The 26807-nt window shown below is 37.6% G+C and overlaps 1 protein-coding gene across 4 annotated transcripts in view; it reads right to left on the reverse strand.

Annotated features, from left to right (window-relative positions):
* Positions 1-2048: 2048 nt before the first annotated feature.
* Positions 2049-26807, reverse strand: part of TNIP3 (TNFAIP3 interacting protein 3) — an 84895-nt gene continuing 60136 nt past the window's right edge. For 3 of the 4 annotated variants that reach the window (XM_078002701.1, XM_078002704.1, XM_078002703.1), the window contains 7 exons: positions 25597-25725; positions 21166-21282; positions 18104-18229; positions 13115-13165; positions 12204-12302; positions 8655-8715; positions 2049-2681 (listed from right to left, as the gene is read on the reverse strand). In XM_078002701.1, the coding sequence (XP_077858827.1) occupies positions 2650-2681; positions 8655-8715; positions 12204-12302; positions 13115-13165; positions 18104-18229; positions 21166-21282; positions 25597-25725 (615 nt within the window). In that variant the 3' untranslated portion in view covers positions 2049-2649. The remainder of the gene's footprint in view (positions 2682-8654; positions 8716-12203; positions 12303-13114; positions 13166-18103; positions 18230-21165; positions 21283-25596; positions 25726-26807) is intronic. The other variant, XM_078002702.1, reaches the window with a different exon arrangement.

A 26807-nucleotide genomic window follows, 5' to 3' on the forward strand; every position in this document is an offset into this window, starting at 1 on the left:
TGGGTGAGAAAGCTCAGTAAATAAACTAAGGGAGATCATCTACAAGTTAGTTCATGGTCAATAATACTAGCAATATGGTCCAAAATGTTCTTTTTGTTGGTAAGAAAAGTGAAGACCAAAACAAAACAGCAAAGAGAAGTAGAGGCTGGCCTAACTCCCAGTCCAAACCAGACCCTGAAGGAAAGTTTTCACCCAACCATATCACAACCAAGACAAAGTAAAGACATCTTTCTCTTCATGTGAGACCTTCAATCAAAGATCAAAATCTTCATGATTACCAACGACCTAATGTACGCTTAGATTTACATTTCCTAAGAACAGATCATGTGACTTCCCCTCCTTTCAAAGGGACATAACTATTCTTCACACAATTTCCGCAAGTTGTGTATTAATAATAATGAAGTAAGAGTCACAGCTCAGGGTATAACTCTTATAATGAGTTGAGGCAGAAAAGTCCCCAAACAAATGGTGTGAGTAGAGGGACACAGGAGAGGCTGGCTCACTCTCAGGACAGGGTTGTGAAATCCGTCTTTCGGGAATGGCAGTTGCCCTGAGCAAGGGGTCCTCTTTCCACATTTGTAGTCCCCCACTGGAGTTCAAATTAAATTAGGTCTCACTTAAATTGGATTTTCTCCCATTACATTAGCATTTCCACAATCTTGCCAACATTTGGCAACTTGCTAATTAGTAAGAGGATGACTCTGGACTGGAGAGTTAAATCACATTTTCCTGCTGCTGAATAGGCCTGGTCCTGGCCTCTCAAGGAATACTTTCTTGGGTGTTCATTCAGTTTTTATTCCGGTGGGCATACCTCAGTTGGCAAATTTAATCCACCCACAAGAAATTGACATTACAATGACTTTTTCACTAATCTGAAGAAATGGAAATTTAGAAATATGCCAAAATGTTTCAATTCCTGGGTATTACTTCAGTATAAGTGAATCAGGAAAACAGTTAACAAGTCAGCAGCTGACTTATACTTATGCTTATACTTATACTGAGGTAATATCCAAGAATGATTTGTATCTTTGATAAATAGCAGAAACAAGCTTCAGAAAATTAATGTAAGACAAGGATAATTCTTTCTCAAGAATTGTGTTCCAGGGTTGCAAAGGGCCGAACCTGAAAATATTTATTTTCCTAAGGCTCTTTCATCTTCCCATTATACAGAGCTTCAAGTGTATCCAGATACTGGAATAATAATAATTTGAGCTGGAATAAAGTAGCATAATTTTTGGAAGCTGAAATGGATAATTTCAGCAATATCTTTGGATTATTTTCTTCAACTGCATTTTCAGCTTTGCTGTTGCTTTAGGTTTACTTCTAAAAGCACACGTATCCAAGGATCTCACATTTCTTGTTATATGTGTATATATATATGTATATACACATATAAATGTATAATTATAATAAATGTATAATTTGAGATCCTATTTGTGAGAATATATATATACACACACATATATATGTATATATGTATATAGAGGATCACAAAGAGGATCTCAAGTTAGTCCTAGCAGAATTCTTATTAAATGGATAAACCTAATACTTCTAAATCTGCTTAGTCTTTAGATATCTGTCATGTCACTGTAAGATTTAATTGCAATAAAATTTCAATACATTCAATTTTTTTTTTTTTTTTTTTTTTTTTTTGGTGGTGTAGAGTGGGTGGGTAGAGGGGACTGAGTCTTGCTCACTCCATTTCCCAGGCTGGAGTGCAGTGGCGATCTCTGCTTACCGCAACCCCCGCCTCCCTTGGCTCAAGTGATCCTTCCGCCTCAAGCCACCCGAGTAGCTGGATTTATAGGTGTGTGCCACGAGCCTGGCTAATTTTTGTGTTTATAGTAGAGATGGGGTTTCACCGTGTTGGCCAGGCTGGTCTAGAACTGCTGGCCTCAAGCAATCCGCCCACCTCGGCCTCCCAAAGTGCTGGGATTATAGGCATGAGCCACTGCACCCAGCCCAAGACTTCATCTTTCATAATCAATTCTTGTGAAGCAGGCTCACAATTTCTCATCATCTTAAAGAAATGTTCTGTTTAAGGAATAGCTTCCAATTTACGATTTTATTCAGATTGAACCACTTATTTAATTTAACGAGATTTATACACCTCTTCCATTCTATGTTTAGGTTCACTGAGGTCAACGACATCTGGTCAAATGGCTAAAGAACTAAGGCCCTGTGGAAAAAGACTGGGAGCAATGTTAAAAATTTACAACTGCAGAAATATTTACCCCAGGAAACACACACACACACACACACACACACGTATATATGCACTTTAAATCAACATACAATATCCCTGCACCAAACATTGAGCTGCTTAAATCGTAGAATCCCTTTTGTGCATCAAACAGCAATATGCTGAAGAGATTTTCAGGGAGTCGTGCATCATCCATCTGCCGTCTCATTTCAAGGAAACCGGAAGTTGTATTTGGTTGTATAATAACGGACTCCTCCGATTTGATCAGGATCTCAGCTGTCAGAAGCCTTTTCCTGTATTCAGGCCAAAGGGAAACATGACCAGGCACAAATAACAGGGTAGATGATGTGCCTTCGTGGCAGAAACAAGCCTCTGTATAAACAAAGAAGAGGGTCCTCAGCCACGGTCCTCCGTTGCCTGTTGTCCCTCTCTGTTAGTGTGTACTTCTACTGATTGACTTTCTTTTCTGAGGAGAAACCTATGGAAAACAGTAGGAAAATGTTTTAGATTAAAAATTAACATTTCATTGCCTTCTTCTGGCTTAAGGCTGACATAAAGTTCCAGGATGGCGAAAAAAATAAATAAATAAATAAAAAGAGTTATGTTATATTCATGAGCTCCCCACAAGTTTACACTGAGAAATCAAGAAGCGGGAAATGGAGGGTTATTATTTTAAGCATTGACATATGCTTACCATTTTGTGAAATCAGTTGTGGCCTCGTTCTAATTATGCCTGAAGCGCAATGTTCTACACTAATTCTCACTCTTGCTGGCATTTTGGCTTGGGCATGTGAAAGTAAGTCATATATATGACTTAGGTTAGTTTCAGTACTTACCCCAGAGAAAGAAAACTTGCAAAATATTATCTTTTAAGATATGGTACTGGGTACCTTACTGCCAAAGCTATAGAAAATATCATATAGAAAGATTTGTTGGTGTATCATGAAGACCGATATGAAAAATCTGGAATATTTTGATTGAATACTATTTGATAATTAATACTACATGAAAGACAAAGTCAAATAAGTTTACTCATGGCAACAGGAAAAAAAAATCATAGAAATGCCAAGAAACAAAGTGTTATCCTTATCCGTGATAACTTAAAAACATGCTGAATGTTTTGTACTTGTTGCCCTCATTTGGTATACCAAAGACCTGCTAAACTAACATTTTGGTAACAAAAAATAAAGCAAATAGGAAGATAATAAGTTACTTTTCCAGGCTGAAAAATTATGTTGCTGAGGACTGTGGTCATTATGTTAAAAAGGTATCTAATATGTTGAGAACATAAATTTGAACCCAGAAGCATAAATTCATTGATCTAACCAATCTAAAGTTAACATTTAATCCACTAATGATACCTCTCCCTTGGTATCTTAAATATTTTAAAATTAACTCCTCTTCAGTTTGGACAGTGCTCTTGTGAAACAGGTATAGAATTAAAGATCAATAGCCTCATATTTTAGATGGAGAGAGGCTGTGGCCCATGAGATAATCCATGGCAGAATGGAAATCTGAACAAAAAACAAAGATAGATCTTTAGTTTCTTGAAGGGAAGGCAGAATTTCCCTAAATGTACAGTGAGTGTGGGAGGAGGGCCTCAATCCACTATGACTGGTGTACATGTAAGAAGAGGAAAATCTGGACACAGAAGGAAGATGGCCATGTGAAGACCGAGGCAGAGATTGCAGTGATGCTGCCACTAGCTAAGGAATACCTGGAGCTACTAGAAGCTGAAAGAGGCAAGGAAGTCTCCTCCCTAGAAGACTTGGAGGGAGCTTGACCCTGCCAACATCTTGATTTTTGGATATCTAACCTTCAGAGCTGGGGAAAAAAAAAAGTTTTTCTATTTTAAGCCACCCAGTTTGTGGTATTTTGTTATGGCAATCCTAGGAGACAAATCCAGTCAGTATTTGTTTAGTTGGTTATTAATAGACATTAGTAAAAGCTAATTATAATATTTAGGCTTTGATCTTCTATATTGTAAAGAAATAATTTCACAACACAGTTTCATATCCCTACATTTTATGCCTTTCTAGATACATTAATAATCCAGGTCTGGCTCATTAGACAAAGCATAACTCTGTAACCTATGAAAAATTTGGAATGTACAGAAGTGACTGGCATGCAGTGCAATCAGAAACCATAGCTTTTTGACATTTCAGAAAGGAAGAAAAAACAACATGTTTTTTAAGGCTATACTAACTCTGTTGTGACATAATTGTTCTATAAACATGGAAGTCATTTTGCATCTCATTCTGATAACAGATGAAACAAGATGAAAATGTTCTTTGTAAAATCACATGTTTCTAAACAAAAACTGTAACCCATTAATATCTGTGGACTTCAATGTATTAAAAACACCATTATTTAATGTTATACCAAGAGAAAGCCAAGTCTCAAATGACTTGAAAACATTCGAAACCCTTCATTTAAAATATTTAGTTTTTGAAAGAAGGGTTGATTTTCAATGTGTCTCCAAAGCATTCTACAATAACCACAGACAGTAACTGAGAGCAAAGCTGGAAATTAGTTAACTGGCAGACTGTGCGCCATGGTACTCACCACCTACCACCCTCAGTCCCTAGTCAGGAAGCCCTTCACTGGGGTCCCCACATTATAGAGGACTCTGCTCTGGCCCTCCTCCAGCCACACCCTTCCTCACAGTGTGAGCAACCCTTCCTCCAGAACAAGCTCCTGGCACCCAAATGTATACCCCTGAAGTCCCTGCCCAAGTGATTCTGGACCAGCTTCCCAGACTCATGTGGTCCTCTTCCCAGCCTGAAGGCTGTCGAAAGAGTGCTGTTTGTAGAGTGGTGAGGGGTGTATGGACAAGGCTGGGATGTCCCAACTGGGCTGTCTTCAAGTTTGCACTCAAGAGTCCTTATGATGGGAGGGTGGGGAGAGAAGGTGGAGGGTCCCAGGCAAGAGGTCAGGGCTTAGGTCTCCCTGTGCCACCTTGTCCTGTCACAGACTGGTTTTGAATCTGAGCATTGTAAATTGTACTTTGGTTTTACATGTATGTTTATCAAGGTAGGAGGATAGATTATACTTTAACAGTTTCTATGCTTGATTCATGAGATTTACACATATAGGATGTAGCTCTCCACTTATTCTTGCTCTAGGCCCCAGAAATGTTAGAGGAAGATTTAGTGGTATCATTGAAATTTAATCACTCATTATCTGCCATACCTTTTAAAATGCATGAAGTTTTATTTTATTTATTTATTTATTTTTTTTTTTGAGATAGAGTCATTCTCTGTCACCCAGGCTTGAGCACAGCGGTGTGATCTCACCTCACTGCAACCTTGGCCTCCTGGGCTCATGTGATCCTCCTACCTTAGTCTCCCAAATAGCTGGGACTACAGGCACATGCCACTACACCTGGCTAATTTTTGTATTTTTTTGTAGAGACGGCATTTCACCATGTTGCCCAGGCTGGGCTTGAACTCCTAGGCTCCAGCAGTCCACCCGCGTTGGTCTCCCAAAGTGCTGGGATTATAGGCATGAGCCACCACGACTGGCCTTAAACCAGTGATTTCTTAATAATCAATACCACAAAATTATTTTATGAGAATTCTGAACAATTCAGTTACACCAACAGATTAAAAGGACCTTTTTAATTAAATGAACCCCAAACCAGCAAAAACCACTACTGAAATTAAATTATGACACATCCGTCATTTGTGACGAGTGATTTCAGAGTTCTTGCCAATTCTTATGACATGGCTTGAGCTATGAAATACATCAAATGTGGAAGCTAGTAAAGGAGGCATAGGAATCCCAAACAGGTAGATTTTTAAGTAAGGAATTTTTTGGTGGTGCCCTAACTACGATCAGCCCTCTTGCCTGCTGCTGGCCAGCCATAGTTAGTTGCAGAGTTGTGTTGGTATGGAGAAGGATGGGTTTCAAATGATAACATACCCCTGGTCAGGTTCCACCAGGGCTGTCCATGCACAAGTTAGTTCATAACATATTTATTACACACTTAATCTTACATAGTACTGTGTCTTTTACTTGTGATATTCTAAATGTCAAATGAGTAGCATGCTGTGAGTTCATACGAAGATGAGATTATTGAGGATTAAACGCTAGTCATATTATTATCTGTGTTAGAGACCCATTCTCATTTTTGTATTTATAATTTTAGAAAATTTTAATAAAGTGAGAGGGGTACAATAAGAGGGGCACTGTACTATATAATTCAAACCATAGGTTTTAGAATCCTATATATCAAATAATCTAATCCGTGTGTGAAATTTTATTAACTGTGTGATTTAGGTGTTACATAAATTCTCTAAGCCTCGGTTTCCCCATGTGTTAAATAGTGCAAAACAAAACCTATTTTATAGCATTGTTGTGAAGACTGAAATAAACAACTCTTTAAAAACAGGCCGGGTGTGGTGGCTCACACCTGAAATTTCAGCAGTTTGGGAGCCCAAGGCAGGAGGATCAATTGAGGCCAGGAGTTCGACATCAGCCTGGGCAATAGGCTGGAGATGGAGCAAGACTCCCTCTGAACAAAAAAATAAAAATAAAGATTAGCTGGGTATGGTGGTTCATGCCTGTAGCCCTAGCTATTCATGAGACTGAGGTGGGATGATTTCTTGAGCCCAGGAGTTCAAGCGTACAGTGAGCTATGATCATACCACTGCACTACTCCAGCCTGGGTGACAGAGTGAGACTGTCTCAGAAAAAAAAAAAAAAAAAACAGAAACAAAGCTTAGGTTGGTACATCATAGAGATTTTTTTGTTGTAGTTTTACATCTGTAGACACTGTTACATGGTATGCTTATACATCACAAAGCTCACTACATTTTTCCTAGCTAGACAAAAATCAGTACGTCTCATACACTGACTACAACGTTTCATTACTGCGTATTCTATTTAGTTTCTGAATGTCATCACAATTCGTTTCTATTTTATGTAATCACTAGCTTGTGTAATATTGGTCCAGGGAGAATTCAATAATGATATATAAATGACCTTATGGTATTACTAAGTTCCGTACTAAGTAATTGTATTTTCTAGTGATTAAACTCCAATTCAGAAAGAAAATATCTTTAATAGTCATTCCAGAGCAATATAAAATGGAAAATTATAATTGGGTAGCAATTCTGCAATTATACAATAATAGATTTTAAAATTGCATATATTATGCAACACTCATTCTGGTTAATGGTATGCCTTTCTAATAAAAGAACTCCATTATTGTTGGAACTCAAGAACTTCATTAAAACCTCTGGCTATATTTGTAGTAGAAAGCAAAGAAAAAAGAGAGTCCTATAGAGTTTTGATAAATACCTGGACATTTTATTATGGAGTTCTCACATTTCGTATTTCTTTTCTATGATGCTGTTATAATCTATGGTCTTTGCCACACCCATTGCTGCTGTGTACAGCTGTCCAGATTGCAGGCTCCATCCACATAGACGACCATTATGCACCCCTTAGACTTGTAAAGTTCACAACCTGCAAAACTACATGTGGTATCCCTGGCTTCCTATTTACACTCCATAACAGACTCCTTGTATTAAAAACTAAATTTCTGTGATCTCAGCTCTGACTTCAAATGAGATCAAATTTCAAGAATGGCCTGAAATTAGACTATAGAGCTCATCTTCAGCATTTTTAGATAGATTCAAATCTTTGGAAATTAACAAGTGAGAGTCCCAGGTGTGTGTCATATGAGACTTTAAACATGCAGCAGACATTTCTAACTTTTGATTATGTATACGTGATGAGAATAGAAGTGGGATTTTGATTATAGCTAAGTATATACAGCCTGCTTCCGGGTGGCCTCACAAGACCATAGAAAGAAGCAGTAGAAAGTATAGCAGATTCTAGAAACAAAAAAGAAAATGTTAAACCAATAAAAAATAAGATGTAAAAAAGTAATCTTAGTTGTGAGTACTTCATAAGTGACTTTTAGTTTTTCCCAGCATACTTTGAGGTGGGCGTTGTGGGCAACCCTGGCCTAAACTAAGAACCCTGCCTTGGAGTCTGACATTTAGTCATAAGGGAACACAGTTCTGAGCCTTTGGTTTCCTCTGTCTGTCTGCCAGTGACATTTAAAACATCTGTCTAGCAAACTCAACTTGGAATAGTGGGTGTGCATCTGTACTTTGTAGTACAATTGCAGAACTTTGTTGTTGTTATAATACAGCTCTGCTTACAGTTTTCATTTCTAACCCCCGATGGAATTCTGACTCTGAGACTGAAAAAGGAACAGAAGCCAGCATTGAAGTTCATGCATTTCTGTATTTGCACATTTTCTGTGTCTTAAGGAGTTCAATTTAACCCCAGGTGCATCAAATTAAAGTTATGTATGTAACACAACTTTATAGTAAGTCCTCCCCAAGTACGAATGAATGTATGTTGAGTAAACATCCCAAAAAGATCCCATTAAGATGTAAACGTGAAAGAATGCTCAATACAGCTGTGGTCTTACCATTTGCCTTGTGTTGTACATCTGGCGGAAGCTGGTCAAGAGCATACCACTGATAGTCTGGCTGTGTGGAACAATAAAACATTATTATAGCAATATGGACTTCAAACCAAACATAGTGGCATGTCAAAAATACAATTAGGCTATGTGGCTTTTATTAAGCAGGTAACACAAAAGTAATTTCTATCCAAACCTATTGCCAACCTCACTCATCCTGCTTATCCCCCATCACTGCCATCATCTCTCCCTACCCCCTCTTAAATTCACTCTGTGTTTGGCCAGAATTTCTACTACTTTGAGGTTGTGACATGTTTTCTTTTTTTTCTCTGAAACAGATGTGTTTTGAATATCTGCAGAAGTATAAACACTTGTAAAACTTACTACAACCCATCAATAAAACAAAGCAACTTAGCATCAACAAATAGTCTTTTTGAGACCCTCACACTAGAGGCAATGAGAAGGCCAGGGGGAAAAAAAAAAGCTTAATACAAGTTTTCTAATCGTTTAAGGAAGGAAATCTAAGCTATTAAATAGGGACTTGGCATTGATAGAAGTTCAGGATGGTGAAGGAGGGCAAATCTTTCCCTTTTTTCTATTCTGAAGAACCAATCCAGCAGAACCTCTCTTCTAAATTGCTCGTATAGTTTAGTCTACAGAGACAAGATTTTTCTCTTGGGATTTTCTCCTAGGTTTACACCAGTTAAGAACAGCTAGATATTGAATGCCAAACAGATTGCATTGAATAAATAGTAAACCCTTAGGCCTAAATTATCAAGATATCTTCAAGGCCCGGACCTCTGTATTTAACCCCTAGGAATGGAGCAATCTCAGCTTTACCTGCCCACAAAGCAGGTCTGTCTTTCTGCTCTGAATGCTCACCCCTGCCTCCTACTTCTCCACAAGGCACAGAGAATATAGATTTTTTTGTTCTGTAATTCAATTATCTCCTAAAAATAACTTGAGGAAAATTTTTCTAACATGAGTCAACAGAGAGCATTTACAAGGCTGTCAGACCGCTGAAAGTCACCTACGAAGTTCAATTACTCAACAAGACACTGAGAAATGCTGCTTTTAGTGCAGTTTGACCCCACTGTACCCCCACTCTAGACACCTAGGCCCTTGGCTCCTCTGGCTTATGAAAAAGCTAGAAGAGGAAATGAGATCACCTCTGTTTTTTATCTTCTCGTTTATTTTTAGACGTCTCAAATAACACATAGGATAAGTGACGTGAGCCTCAGTTTTACATTCCAGGAGGGTTGCCAAAAGAAGGTAAATATCCTGTAATGTTACCAACACTGTAGCATGTGACTTAATTCAGCCTTCAATATAGGCAAGAAACATGAAATCTTATTTTTAAATTAGCTTGAGGATTTGGTTGTAAATTCTACTGTTATGCTGAGATTTTTTTCATCAGACTACTGCTTGAAAATATAGGCCATTCTGGCCAGGCGTAGTGGCTCACACCTGTAATCTCAGCACTTTGGGAGACCAAGGCAGGCAGATCACGAGGTCAGGAATTTGAGACCAGCCTGGCTAATATGGAGAAACCCCATCTCCACTAAAATTACAAAAATTAGCCAGGCGTGGTGTTGTGTGCCTGTAGTCCCAGCTACTCGGGAGGGTGAGGCAGGAGAATCGCTTGAACCCAGGAGGTGGAGGTTGCAGTGAGTCAAGAGCATACCACTGCACTACAGTCTGGGCGACAGAGTAAGACCCCTTCTCAAAAAAAAAAAAAAAAAAGAAAAGAAAAAAGAAAAAAAATGTAGGCTATTCTACATGGCTTGGAGTCCTTTTTCAAATATAGGCCTTTATTTGGTGACAATTTTATGTGACCTGGACTGCCTTGCCTTTTTTAATTGACAGGGAATGCTTGATTAGCTGTAGTAGGTGAATTCCTTCCTTCTTTCCACAAATAAAGATTTGACAGAAACAATAATTTGTACTCTTAGGTAAATGTGAATGACTGATTGGTTTCATAGTTAATCTTTCATAAGAATATTTCGTAAGAATAATCCCCCAACCTGTAGAAGCCAACTTCTATAGGTTAATTCACTCCTACAGTAAATTTCTCTTTGTGTTTCTCACAATCTGAGTTGACTTCTACAATCTTGAAAAAAAAAATTTTAATGTTATTGGTAAAGACTGAAAAGTAAGCAAACAGATAAAGTAAAAAAAAAAGGAGGCTGGGCGCAGTGGCTCATGCCTGTAATCCCAGCATTTTGGGAGGCTGAGGCGGGAGGATCATGAGGTCAGGAGATCGAGACCATCCTGGCTAACACGGTGAAACTCCATCTCTACTAAAAATACAAAAAAAAAATTAGCCAGGCATGGTGGCAGGCGCCTGTAGTCACAGCTACTCGGGAGGCTGAGGCAGGAGAATGGCGTGAACACGGGAGGTGGAGCTTGCAGTGAGCTGAGATCACACCACTGCACTCCAGCCTGGGCGACACTGCGAGACTCTGTCTCAAAAAAAAAAAAAGAAAGAAAAAAGAAAAAAAGAAAACAAAAAAATGGAAATTGGGGAAGGAGAGCAGACAGAACTAGCAACCAGCAATAACATGAAAAGAACCAATTCTTAGCAGTGTGCTGTGTCATACCGGGGTCAAATAAGAGATGCTCATTAAATCCTCACATCCTTCTGCCACCCAAAGAGTCATTATCTCCTCCCTTGGGAAAAGGGCTTTGAGTCACACTCAAACAAAAGTATGAGAACTTTCAAGAAGCCAAGAGAATCATGCTTTCTGTAAGCATTCTGGTCGGAAAATCCCAGTTTAAAATCTTAGATTTTTTTCATCATGAGAAACACAATCAAACCTAAAGTTTGGGAGGATTTGCCTGGGTAAATACAAAATGCAGAAAAAACACATTTTTTTTTCCCCTGGATAAAGGTTCTATCTATGTAGGCAAAATAGAAGGTAGAGGAGGGTGGGTGGAATACTGCTATTGAGAGGGAAAAAAAGGGTGCTTTGGGCCTGACTTATTCAGGTTGACTGTCCAAATCAATTCCCCTCACAAATAATTGCTCAACTCTGCATTTCATTTTGTCTGGGAAGACACAGCCAGGGAGAACAACTTAAGTGGGTCACTTTTTCTTGGATCCTTTAAGAAAATCCTTTCAATTGGAAAATGTCAAAAACTATTTTGCACATATGTAGCAATATCCATAGTAGTTCAATATAAATTTACAACTGAAAAAAAGCATCTCTTTTTTTTTTGTTTTGCCATATCCACTTTCTTTTATACATAAATACATTTTACACCTAAAATACCCTTTGGGTAGAATGAGGTATGCCAATTGAAAATGTTATATGTTGTTCAAGGAATTATTCCCAATTTAATACCTTTCAGTTAATTTATTCGTATCTATGTGTCCTGTGGATTCAGTGTCCCAAAGATAATTCTACTGTACACTGACCACTCCAACTTTGCAAGTTTGAGACTGAGAGAAAACAGAGGCTCTTGCTGTAGATAATATAATGTGCTGAAATTCCAGAGATGGACATAATTTCTACCAAAACAGTATACTAAGCACTTTTTCAAATGCACTCTTACTGGGTGCTCCCGTCGCTTCTGCACAGCTCCAGCGCCTGTTGGTAGCCATGGATCTTGCAGGTGGAAAACCAAGCCGCAGTTACAGGTTGGGAAATACATCTGAGGAGAACAAAGCTGTGGGTTCACTACCAGTGGGAGAGACTGAAGAGTCGCACTGACATTGCTTTATACAAAAGGTTTGGTTTCAATCTTAAGGTTCCGCCTAATCTGGCATAATTATAACTCAAAACCGTAAACATGTCAATAGACTCAGGACCGATACAGATAAGGCTCACTGGTCAAGTCTTACCTAAGGTGAAACTATAATCATTTCTCCATTTTGAGGAAATGAGACACACTTGAAAAGTATATAGAGTTAACTTTATGTTTTTGAGTTATCTTTATTGAGGGCCCTCAATGAAGAAAATCTATCCATTGAGTCATGAAATAGGTTTTCTTAAATTGTAGCCAGGGAAAACTAAAGTCCAGAAAGGAAATTAGGAATTAAGACAAATAATATTCAGTCTTTAAGGCAACTAGAGAACCCATGGGATAGAATACTTCAGTGCTCAAGAAGGCATGTTATTTTTTCAAAAGAGGCAGTATTTGATTTAGTTTTCCACTGTTAATTGTGTGAGCAACTGCATGAAATACCAGTGAAATCTATTTCCCAGGTGCTTGTGGGTCTAAGGAGCACTAAGGTTTGTGCTACTGGTAACATGCTCTATAAAGCATATACTTTCCATGAGTGTTAGGGTTGAAAGGCCTTGGTGGTGCCTAAGCACTGTCTATCCATTGATGGTGTAGTCGGTAATGAAGACCATGGGTTGTTGTAGGCCACCTGTAGCAGAGCTTGAATATGTCTTTAATTGGGACAATGAGAAATGTTGTACGTGGGAATAAATGTATGAGTGAAAATTAGAACAACATACCTGCTTTAATTGCTTTTCTAGTTTTTCTTTCTCCATCTGACAAGCTTTTATCTAAAGACAAAACAAAGGCATTTGTTAATCAAGACAAGTTCAAATCATTAGTTCCTAAGCCACTCTTGACCTACTCAAGTGTGAGGCACTGACAGCAGTAATACCAACAAAAACAGCCACAGGTTGGTTTTTCCAGATATGCATTGATTCTATCTTTACATTTCCAATTGAAGTTTGAAAAATGTGATAGTTTTAAATTGCTATTCCAGTTTTTTGAGGCCATTACAATTCTGTTTTAGGTAGATCTATTTAGATACAGATATAGAAACAATTTTCATTGCTTACTGAATGACACTGAAATTGTCAAACTGACATTCAAAGGCTTCCATAATAAATTTTGGAAGTTATATATGCACTTAATCCATGTCAGAAACTGATCTAAATTCTTTACATGCAATAACTCACTGAATTCTCCCAATCCCTCTATGTGATACTTAGTATTATCTCAATTTTATAGATGAGAACACTAAGACATAAGATTCTGAGTAACTTGTTCAAAGTCACACTGCTATATTCCACGGCTTCTCACTACTTAAGGCCCAGCCTCATCTAGATGAATCACCTACCCTGGGTTCCCTTAACTTAAGACACACTTAGAGAAAGCTGGCTTTTCCTTGACTGTTTCATTGTCATTCCTATACTCCGTGTCCCACATTCCCATAAGGGATGGTCAAATATCCCCTTCTGAATGATACCTTTCCAGGTCCCACTAATCAGAATTATTCTGTCCTCTTATGTAGTGTTGTACATTCACTGTGTGACTTTTTAGACCAATGTGTACTATTTACAGGCAATTCTTGCTGCTTGTGGTAGTCATATTCCATAAAGTCTTCAGGGACACTGAATTAGTGAATATTGAACCACTGCTCCTAGGAGAATTGTTGGGTTAAGTTTCTGCTAGCCTCTTCTCACAACATTTGTGTCAATGAATCAATACATAACCTTGTTTCATGTGTGTTTCTGATTAAAGACAACTTATTTAATATGTTTCATTGATTAACACTGAACTCATGGTCAAGAGTACTATAACATGCCTTAATGAAACTTCTCTAACACACATTTTCTCTGTAAGGCACATCACATCCTTCGTGTTTAGGAATCCTAGAGAGCATGTCAGCATATATATGTGGGCCATTCTAAACCATGAAATCACCAACAAAAAGCACAAAAACGCAGCAAACATGGCACTATATGGACCACAAAAAGAACACTATGAATGTGTATATGTCAGGAAACAACTTTGCTGCTCTGCTCATATGTAAGGACGTATCACAAAGCACCACAAGTATTGATTTGGGGATGACAAATGCATTTTAGTGAGTAGGGAAATTCACATATGCAGAATTGGTGATGATGAGGATAGACTGTACATGTCTCTTTTACTATATTGTGAGTTATTTACTAGCAAGAACCAGTTTTCGTTTTCTCACAGCATATAGCAGAATGCCTTGCAAAAAGAAAGCATCAAAATTAGATTACAAGGAACTGAAAGTAGCATGCTAATTATACAACTAAATGAAAATATTAAACATGTCCCCTCTTCTAATAGACTAAAATAATTTATAAAATACCTCTGAGCCATGATTTGGCTTGAGCTAAATGTTTTCTAAAGGGTATTTTGTTTTTTTCTTTTCTTTTTGAGACAGAATCCCACTCTGCTGCCCAGGCTGGAATGCAGTGGCGCAATCTCAGCTCACTGCAACCTCTGCCTCCTGGGTTCAAGAGATTATTCTGCCTCAGCCTCGTGAGTAGCTGGGATTACAGACGCGTACCACCATGCCCAGCTAATTTTTGTGTTTTTAGTAGAGATGAGGTTTCACCATGTTGGCCAGGCTGGTCTCAAACTCCTGATCTCCAGTGACCTGCCTGCCTTGGCCTCCCAAAGTGCTGGGATTACAAGCGTGAGCCACTGCGCCTGGCCTGTTTTTTGCTTTTTTCACTTACCATTGAGAACAACTTAGTGAAGTCATAAGGTAGGTTTCATTATCTATATTTTACAGGCAGGTATACTAAAAGAGGTTAGGTAACTTATTTTTTAGAGAGAGGTTTTAGAGTAATAAGAAACATTATAGAGATGATCGAGTTCAACTTTGTCATTGTACAGATTAAGAAAAGGAAGCATAGAAAAGTTAAATAACTTGTTCAAGGTTACCACCAATGGAATATCAGAGCAGGCAGGAACACCAAGTCTTTTTTGCCCTAAATTCCTCTTATTTCTAAGTACCCTAAGCATCTTTCACTTTACCACATTACTTATTTTACCATTGACACCGGCTTAACGCATTTTAGTGACAGAATGAATACATTCTGGGAAGAAAGCAACTCAGAATGCCAGAATGGTTTGACCTGAACATTCCTCTAAAAGTCCACTTGGACAGCAAATATGTTATTCAACTAAGGTAATGTCAGGTAATGTCAGTTCCTTTTTTTTTTTTTTTTTTTTTTTTGAGACGGAGTCTTGCTGTGTCACCCAGGCTGGAGTGCAATGGCCAGATCTCGGCTCACTGCAAGCTCCGCCTCCCGGGTTCACGCCATTCTCCTGCCTCAGCCTCCCGAGTAGCTGGGACTACAGGCACCCGCCACCTCGCCCGGCTAGTTTTTTTTTGTATTTTTTTATTAGAGACGGGGTTTCACCGTGTTAGCCAGGATGGTCTCGATCTCCTGACCTCGTGATCCGCCCGTCTCGGCCTCCCAAAGTGCTGGGATTACAGGCTTGAGCCACCGCGCCCGGCCTTTTTTTTTCTTTTTTGAGACGGAGTCTTGAGACGGAGTCTTGCTCTGTCGCCCAGGCTGGAGGGCAGTGGCGCGATCTCCGCTCACTGCAAGCTCCGCCTTCAGGGTTCACGCCATTCTCCTGCCTCAGCCTCCCTAGAAGTTGGGACTACAGGCGCCCGCCACAACCCCTGGCTAATTTTTTTGTATTGTTAGTAGAGATGGGGTTTCGCCATGTTCGCCAGGATGGTCTCGATATCCTGACCTCGCGATCCGCCCGCCTCGGCCTCCCAAAGTGCTGGGATTACAGGCGTGAACCACCGCGCCCGGTCATCAGTTCTTTTTTAAATATCTTAGCATTTAATCTGCTGTTAATACATTTAACATACATCATCAAACCATCTACTTCGTCTCTGTGAATTCTATCATTCTCCTACTGAGTAAATGAGACTTTAAAAAAAGGATTGGGCTTTCATTACTTTAAAGAAAAAATTTCATAGCTCTAAGTTATCACTTTAGATATGATTAAGATTTTCCTTTAGGTTCTAGGCACAATTATACCATACTGCATTTAGAAAATACATTTATTTTGTTGATACCAATCAAGTTTACAGGTGACACAGGAAAGGACTTGTGGATTATAGTATATAACGTTAAGTAGATAGATGTATGTTCCTGACCAGACTAAAAGTTCTGTAATGGCAAGGACATTGCCAGTCTATCACCAATCTTAATATAGTAGAATAAACAAAATTATATAATTATATATTGATATATAATTTATCATACAAAAAAAATTTACTAAAAATTGTTTTAAAATTAAAATTGTTTCACTTGCTGTTGTACTGGCAGCAAATTTTACAATTGCTTTAAAAAACAAATTATTTTTTGTTCTAAAACTGTTTTGCTGGCAGCAAGTAAAACAGTTTGTACAGAGACAACTTGAAAGAAATTAGGCTAGCTAGGCATGTAAGAAACAAATTAAAAGAATAAAAATTCAAAAAATTAACTGGGCGTGGTGGTGCATGCCTGTAATCCCAGCTACTTGGGAGGCTGAGGCAGGAGAATCGCCTGAACCTGGGAGGTGGAAGTTGTGGTGAGCTGAGATCACGCCGTTGCACTCCAGCCTGGGCAACAATAGCAAAACACCATCTCAAAAACCAAAAAAGTATATATATTCTCTCTCTTTTTTTTTTTTTTTTTTTTTTTTTACCAAGAATAATGAGAACATTGTCTTATCTATTGTTACATGAATTATTAGGTTGCCTGAATTATTTTCATAAAATTATTTGATTTTTTTACTACTATTTTATTTTTTCTAATTTCTTACAGAGAAAATGGTTCTGCAAAACAATTTTTTCCACGTAAAATTAGGAATTTCAAGTTAATCTTTAAAAAATCAGAGATAAAATTAAATGTAATTCACAATCCACTTTGTATTTGGAAGAAAATGATGACTGTTTAAAAATTTTTTATGACTAAGAATCTTGAAACTAAGAGCTGCCACAGCATTGCCATAACAATTTTCTATTTATTTAAAAGTATTGCAATATTTTACAAATAAAAATGGTGCAGTTTGTTTTATTTTTTAAGGCAAAATTATGTTAGCTACAGTTTCCTTCATTAACATCACTATTTACCCATCATGGCAACTTCCTGAATCTACTTTAATATATTCAATTACACTTAATTTTAGTATGCTTACATTTAATATATTCTATTTTAATAAACTGGTGACCATTATCTGGCTTCCTTGAAAGTACTCCAGTTACATTACATCTGGGAACCACTGAATAAAATCCTCAGTCTCACATATAAATGGCATTTAGAAATATGTATGTTTTTGGCAGACAGGAGCATTCCAACATAGCCCTTCAAAGAAAATGACAAGAATTTTGAAAACCACTTCACTTTATTTGAGTACTAGGTAGTTCAACTCTCATTCTACCAGGATAAATATTATGAGAAAAAGATAAAAAGGACTGTATTTTATAAAAAAAACTTTGGAATGCAATTTCTTGGGCAATTCCTTAATATACTTAAGTTAAAAGAAATTTCCAGTCATTTTCATCTCTTTACAAGATTGTTTAAGAATGACTTCATCCCAGGTGCTGACCTTTCAAAAAAATTCGATGGCAATTAACAGAAGTCAAAAAGTCTTGAATTTTTTAAATGAAAAAAAAAATACATACATGCTGGCAAAGATTATTTTGTTTTGACTTGTACCTGGGAATTCAGCCTGTTCAACTGGGATTGGGAAGTTTCATTAATTTGCTGTAGCTCCTCTTTCTCTTGATTAAGTCTCTCTCGATCTGATCGTTCCTTTTTGAAGTCTTCTTCGTATATTTGCACCTAAGAAATATTAACTTGCTGTTACTGTTAGCTTCCTTTTCTCTTAAGCCATGTAAATGACTTTATTTTAAATGACTGCTGCCTACTCCATTATTGTAAAGAACCCTCCCAACTAGTGTTCAGTGTCACTGTTTCAGAGCAAGTCATCCATCCTTAACACAAGGACTTTGATGTATGAATATTGCTTGAACTTCTAAAAGACAGTTTACTGAAAATAGCTGTTAAGTGTCACTAAATACTGACATGCCCAAGTTTCCAGACATAATGTATAAGTTGAATGCAACAGAGAAACAAAACCCTTACGTATGTGGAAAAGCAAAGCATGATTGTTAAAAGGTATTCACAAATTTTCCCTTTATAAGTTACTTTGGGTGTGTATCATAAATAATAGTAATATTTGAGTGGAACACCGCTTGAGAGGCACTCCAAATATTCCAGAAAAGTGACCAAACTAAAAACAAAAACAGGTTTAAGTATTGTTATTGTTTTCAACTGACTTATTGTTGACTGAGGGCTAGGAGACTGGCATATAAAGCTATGAAAACAAATGAAACTTAGGGAATGAAGCAAAAACATTCCTCTAAGACTCTGATTTAAATTACTACTTATATTGGAACCTAGTAGCTAGATTTTTGTCTATTAAAACTACTGCACATTACACTTTCATCACTAACAGTGCAACACATTTTAACTAAAGGTTTATCAATTTTATTGTTCTAAGTCGACAGCAATAGAACAAAATATGCAAGGGAAGAAATTAAACATTTTGTATACATTTACATGCAGATACTCATATTAAATTTTTAAGTCTTTATTCACCAGAAGTACTGAAGGGAAACTACATCCAGCCACACTGACATTTTGATAATTTTTTTGGTTAAGAACTGACATTCATTTCCAGAGACAGTTAAACTAATGCTCTGTAAACAATCACCAGAGGCATTTTAAATGGGAGGAGACCATCTGATTAGAATTAAACACTGGCAACGTCATCACTTTAGTCAGGTAGGGGCCAAGATTCTCACTCAGTTTCTTTGTGCATTTAAGCCCTTTAGTGTTTCACCTGGCACTTGGTGATGTAACGATTGTGGGTGCCTGATTACAAACATGCACAGTTAAAATATTTACCGAGAAAGTCAGCAGTAGATACACTGCAAAACTATGGAGATGGATTTTGGTCTTCCCACAGGGATTATGAAAAAAGAATATCTGTCACTGTAAGAAATATGAACCAAACCATTATTATAAACTTTATGTGTAAAAGTGACTCTTGCATGTCATGTACCTTATATGCAAGTTCCGAAGATGTCAAGTGTTTGAACATAAGCAGTACTTTTGGTTTTTGATGAAATCCTGGCCAGTACCAACAGTACTCTAGGGGTTGAGAATTTGACAGAGCTTTGAGACTGTGCATATTACCCTTATTCTCTTCATGAGTTTATTTTTCAGCTATGTATTTTACCCTGAATGTAATGAAGCAGATTATTCAAGTAAAATTGACAGAAGAGAAAATCCAACTTTACCATCAAATGCTGTAAAATTTTTAGATCTATTCACAGATAGGTTACTTCATATGAAGCAGTAACAATAAAACAAGTAACAGCAATAATAACACAATTGCTCGATTTTTCCATGTATTGCAACAAAAATCTTTGTAATTAGTACTCACTCAGGGCAAAAGCAGTCAGTAAATCATACCCAGGGACATCAGAAAAATGATGCTTTCCAGCCCTTTGTTCTATGGCACCCTGTCTTCCATTGCCAATAAGTTACTGACAATGCGTGCTTCAGGGATTGAGGTTCCTTGATGTATCCTGTATTTACCACTATTGCCATGAACCATTCCAGATTTTTCTCTACATTAGTTTATTTAACCTCTCACATAAAAAGAGACATGATATACATGGTTGGCCCCTCAGCTAAGTGAATTCCAACAGATTTAGAGAATTCCAGAGTAAGTTTAGACACAAGCAGTTTAACCAGTGCGGTATCTCCTCTGCGCTATGCTGCCAATAGATACATGCAGAAGTTGTAGAGTGCATCCTTACTCTTGCTGTCCACTTGGCAATAGTGAGTGAGGTTAGGTGAGTGGAGAGGAGAATGCTATTGTGCATCAGTGAATTGCTAAGTGGTGTGGGACTAGCTGAGCAGACCTGGTTTCAGTGATTATAATAAATACAAAGTATTCTCTTTAAAACTGCTCTTATTGTGCAAAGGCCTAGAGGCTAGCAACTACAGAATGATCACTCAGCTGCTACTGTTTTCTGAAAAGATCCAGAGTTGGGATTAATAGTGTTCTTAAAATAAGCCATGTGGCTGGGTGCGGTGGCTCACGCCTGTAATCCCAACACTTTGGGAGGCCGAGGCAGGTGGATCACGAGGTCAGGAGTTTGAGACCAGCCTGGACAACATGGTGAAACTCCATCTCTACTAAAAATACAAAAAATTAGCCAGGCATGGTGGCATGCGCCTGTAGTCTCAGCTACTCGGGAGGCTGAGGCAGGAGAATCGCTTGAAACGGGGAGGCAGAAGTTGCGGTGAGCCGAGATCACGCCACTGCACTCCAGCCTGGGCGACAATGGGAGACTCCGTCTCAAAAACAAAATCAAAACCAAAAACTATGTCTACATGAAACTCTCTAGCCCCAGTGCTAATAGAACCTCACCCAAGGTTAATTGGCATGTCCCTCTTTTAACTGTGTGATTGGGTAAGCCATTTAATCCATCTGAAACTCAGTTCCCTATATTCTAAATGGTGGGACTGAACTAGCTGATCTATATTCTTCCTATCAAGCTTGAAAATTAGATAATTCTACTTAAAATAAATGCAAAAACCTTTGACATATTTCTAGCAGCAAGACATCTAAAAATGCCCAAAGAAGCATGAACAATGGGCAGTATGTTCTCCACAGGATCATGCCACTTCCAGCTTCTCACCTGCTGCTTCAGAACTTCCATTTCTGTTCTCATCTCCTCATGGCAAAATTCCACTCGAGACTTCCTCAAACAGTCCTCAGAAAATGAACACTTGAAATTCAAGGCATCCTGAAGAACCTATGTAATAAGATTAAGTACACTGTTGATCTAAGATTTACCACATGGAATGAATTCTTTTATAATTGTTACAATCATCTCAAATGCACCCACAAATAAGCATTTCATGTTCAACGCTGCTGACGTAACCGAGTAACTTTCTTCTTTCTGATTTTCTCATATATGTATTTTTTTCCAGAATCTTTGTCTTTTCTACATGATGATGCTTATGTTAATTGATCCTCATTATTATTTAGGCTTTGATGTTGGACCCTCCTCCTCCACCTAGCCAACTATGAAAACAAAATCTGTATCTATAGACTTTCTCCAGATTCTCTGCTTCAGTCAAATGTATACCCTATCAATGATGCTCAGACATTAGGGAACATCAGAGGTAGCAGACATGCCCATCCCTTGGTACTGACTCCCAGAGATTATGAATCAGTAGGCTGGAGGGTATAGTTTCAGAATTTGCATTTCTCAGAAGCTGGTGCTGCTGGTCCCAGGTAATGTTTTGAGTAATATTCTGCTATATAACTATGGCATGCCCTCAACAGGAGAGAGGGACATCCACAGAAATGAGAGCCCATGCAGACTCAGAATCTGTTAGCTCTGTTGTGCTACTCTTCTGCCCTGGCCTAGCCACAGTCCTATTTGTTTTCTGCTAAAACATTCATTAACTTACTACCGAGTGGAGAGTGCCCTGCTTTCTTGACATCCAGTATAAGTTGATGCTTTTAGCATGGCATGAGGAGAGGAAAGAAATGCCTATATTCACCAGAAAGATGATCGTCCTTAGTCCTTAGTCATTAGCTCATCATGATCACATCATTACATTATTTTTGGTAACATCATATGAAAGACATTGCCTCTCTTTTGAAGACCTTTGGTTCATGATAAGTTCAACAAAAATGACTTCCAAATATCGTGGCAGAACACTTCTCACCCTGGTGTGGCCTCAGGGACCACAAAATGACTACTTGCTCATTATCAAATGAGTCCTCTGTACAAATAGAAAAGGTTTATTTTCAGAGATCTAAGAATAATTTGCTTCTGTATTTCTTTAGTAACTTCAACAGTGTCTATTTGGTGATATTAGTAGGTAACTAACTCCATTGCATTACTATATAATATGGTCATAAAGGTAGGAAAAGACAAGCAAATGTATGGTTTTGAGTATGTGGACAGACTGGGAATTTCCTAATAGAATGTCTTAGAATATACAGATACTGTCTAGCCTGATATGAATATCATTTTTTTCAGGAAGTTGTAAGAGAAATAAAGAGCTTTCTTCATCCTTTGGGGAGAATTTACAGAAACAACAAAAGTAGCTTAATAATTTATGTTTTGTGAGGATTTGTGTTAAGCTCTAGGAAGTGTCAGAATAGTTCATTTTTTTTTCAACTGCTGAATAGTAGTAGAGAGAATCTAGGGTGGGGTGGGCCAAATGGATTATGGCAATTGAATATGCTAGTTCCTTATCCTACACCTGGGAATAGACTACTTTTGTAGATCTTGTTATTTGCATTTTCTGATCTATTTTTCATGCTATTTGGGATCCTAGAAATTTTGTAAATGAGTCATAAATGAAAGATGAGTCTAATAGATATTTATTCCATTTTGGGTTTTCCCAACTTCCTTGAACAAACACCTATAACCTATTCTAGAATATTTACGATTAGTATAGATATTCTAAACAGATCTACCGAGATGTTAGACAAATCAAGTTTGCCCACGGGTGGCACAAGCTGAGTAGCCTTAGGTAATTGTTTTCACTTTGGTTAAACATCTGGCTTCCCTTTAGGAGCCTGATAAAAACAAACTCCCAGGTATTTTCTTCAAAGCAAACAAATCGAATTGAATACACACAATTGTGTGAACTTCTGAAAACAGTATGTTAATTACTAAGCTGACATATTACACATGTTTGCTGAGTGAATATGGGTCAGCAGGCATTCAGCTTGTACATAGAGGGTAGGCTCTGGATTCCATGCTGTGATGGATGGTGTGCACAATCAGCTACCAAAAACATTTTGAGTAACTTCTGTTTATCACATTGGTAAGAAGGAAAAGAAAAATATTCATTGTAAAATAGAAGAACAATAATATCTTACATTAGGTACCAATACCCATCTTAAATAAGACAAAAATCTACTGTCATAACTCATCACTTTATATCTATACTTTCAAGGGACAGCTTAAAGTATAGATGTGGGATGAAATCTTTTCTGGCTTTAAGCATGCTTTTATTTTTTTCCTCACTACCCATACGTAATGTATTATGCCTGTTAAAGCATGAATTCTAGGTCCAGTATTGTCTACCAAACGTTATTATATACTAGCTAATTAAATTCATCCATTCACTCATCCAATAAATATTTAAGATCTTACTCTGAGCAAGGTCCTGCTCTAGGTATTTAAGATAAAGCAGTGAAAAAAAACAGAAAAAATTCAGAACCACATTATGACATTGCCTGAGTCCCTCCCTCCCTAAAATACACGTTAAAATGATATTTTACAAATGCATTGTTATAAAGATGGTTACATAATATATGAAAATGTGTTTTCACCCCAAAAGTTTATTTTTTCTTCTAATTTTAAGAGAAATTAAACATAAACATACTTATGGGCCCCTAAAAGTACTACAGGCCTAGACACTGTGCCTCTGGTGCCTAATGGAGGAGTTGGAATGAAAATCCTACCCTCATGGAGTTTACAACCAAGATTAGTAGCTAGAAAACAAATAAAGTCATAAAAGTTAGACCATATATATATATATAATATATATATGTATATTAGATAGTAATAAATTCCAAGGAAAATTTAAACCAGGAAACACCAGTAGTATAGTATGTAATTTTAATTAGGATAGCCAGAAAAGTCATCTTTGAGAGGTGACATTGGTATAAAGATCTGATTTTATTCAAATTATTTTTTCTCATTGAGATTTTATAATTATAAAATCATAAAATTTTAAAATGTAAAATTTCATGGAGAATTATTAAATTGTATTATCACTGGAATGATGAAAACTTATATTTTTCTAACTTTAAACAATTTTCTGTGAGCTACAAATATGGATACACAAACATGAAGAGTGCACATGGACATGAGCAAAAATACAGCATTCTTGGCTGTTTTAATATCTACAAGGTTTATATCTTTGTATCTATATTTAAGGACAGTCTATAAATGAGACAATGTAAGAAAACTTGTAATATGGTATCAAAAATGGGAGGATTTTAAATATAATCTCAATTGTTTATAGTTCCTCTAATGCATTTGTGCAACATTTTCTGGAAGAGAACAAAAGGGAAAAGATAGATTTTGCCCTGCATTGTATGTTTGAGCATGGTTTTTCTCTCTTAGAGGATAAAGTGTATTATGAAGTTTATCCTCACTTTCCAATTTTCTCCTGAAGAATAACTTGTCCCACAAACAGATCTACTACAGGATCACATGTGCAAAGCATCCTATCAGCTATGCAGGCACATACTTAATAATTTGAGGATCTTTAAATGACATCTCTGAACACTAGTTAACTAGAACCATGGGCATGTGGCCCAAAATACAGGGGTTGAGCATCTGTTTCAAGTCCAATCACCTACTCTTGTTTCAGAAGACAATTTCTGTTCTTTTATCGGGAAATATCTAGTTGAGAGATGCGTATCTCAACTCAACCATGTGCTATAGCATTCCTATGTTCCACATATGGGTTGGCTCTTGGAAAAGTCAACAGTATAGGATTATTTTTCCTGAACTATTTAGCGACCCATTCCTCCAAAATATGAACCAACTAGTCCATAAAACAACATACACACACCACTGCATGCACATGCGCACACCTTTCCTCTTCCTGACTTTAAAGTAGGTTTTAGGCTTGCACTTGAGAGAGCTACCATCTCAGCCTTGGATTCAGCATTTAGCATGCTTCCTTAGAGTGTGTTTCACACCCAACTCCATAGTGATCATTTTAAAGAGCAGTTTGTTTCCTGAGGAAGCTTTTGTGGTTGACCAAGAGATACGTTATTGTTCGCAAACACCCACTTGCTTTATGTGGTTCTTCAAACTAAGAAACGTTCTTACTGTCTCTATAATTCCTCCTCATTTCTCTTTTTCATGATGAATCTTTGTAGGGACAAAAATTCCCTAAAACCTCCTTAGCCAAGTATAGCTGAAAGCTGCAGCTAGGAGTGATTTATAAAATCACAGCTAATTTCTTGTGCCTGAAAGCTGGGACCCACACTGCAGCCTAGATTTTGTTGTGACTCTCGGTAAGAATGTTTTATGCAGGGACTTCTCATTTTAATATCCCATGCTTGACCTGCCTGATACCTTATTAAGGCGTTTTATTTCACATTCATAATGTTCCTTCTCCTCGTTCACAAGAGCATTTTTTTCCTTTAAAAGCTTATTCTCTTCCTTCAATTCATGTAATTCTTCATTTAGGCGTTCCTTTTCCTTCTGAAGTAAAGACCAAGAAAAGAAAAGAAAAATCAGTACAAGTCGAACGAGATGATATTGTAGGAATTCTGATATATCGGCCGTGGCAGGCAGATTGAGGGGTCACCCTTCTGAAATACAATAAAAACAGGACCTGCAAGACTTTAACTTAACGTCCCACTTGAGCGATATTCTTTGGATGAATGCTAGAATTAGGATTGAAGGAATCTTTCTTTTACCAGAATTTACTGAAGTATCTTAGAAATTTTGCGACCCCAGGGGAAAAAAAAAATCAAATTTCCCAATTCTGGTTTGTTTTGTTTTGTTTTTGTTTTTGTTTTTGTTTTTGTTTTTGTTTTTTAAGATGAATTCTCACATTGTCGCCTGGGCTGGAGTGCAATGGTGAGATCTCGGCTCACTGCAACCTCCGCCTCCCGGGTTCAAGTGATTCTCCTGCCTCAGCTTCCCTAGTAGCTGGGATTACATGTGTCTGCCACCAGGCCCAGCTAGTTTTTTATATTTTTTAGTAGAGACGGGGTTTCACTATGTTGGCCAGGCTGGTCTCAAACTCCCGACCTCGTGATCTGCCCGTCTCAGCTTCCCAAAGTCCTGGATTCCCAATTCTTACTTTCAATTGTCAAATAAATGGGTCTGCAGGATAAGCAAGTCCCTATGTACTGTTACTAGGTGATGGATAAGCGATTAAGAAACATAGCTGAAATGGCAGAAAGAAAAGGCTTTCAGCTATTTCTTACTGTCATTGTAAGAAAACAATCCGAAATGTCTCAAAGCTCATTCCTGCATCATTCTGTATTAGAAAGAGGGAAAAGAGAATAATCTTTAGGCCAATAAGACCCTTCATTACAGATCTTATTTAGAGCACTCTATTGTTGTGATTATTATTTTTAAAAGGGAGAAATCAACTAGTCCAACTGCCACCACTTCTCCATGTTTTAGATTATCATCCAGAAGTGCAGTGTTTTAAACAACTGAAGGTTAGCTGCTTAAACATCAACAGGCTCTGGATTCAGACAATATCTCCCACCTCTTAATTTTGTATAACAGATAGCAAACATTTTGTGAAGTAAATTGGATTCTTAGTG

The sequence above is a fragment of the Macaca mulatta genome, chromosome 5 (assembly GCF_049350105.2).
Source record: "Macaca mulatta isolate MMU2019108-1 chromosome 5, T2T-MMU8v2.0, whole genome shotgun sequence".
In the NCBI taxonomy this organism is placed as follows: domain Eukaryota; kingdom Metazoa; phylum Chordata; class Mammalia; order Primates; family Cercopithecidae; genus Macaca; species Macaca mulatta.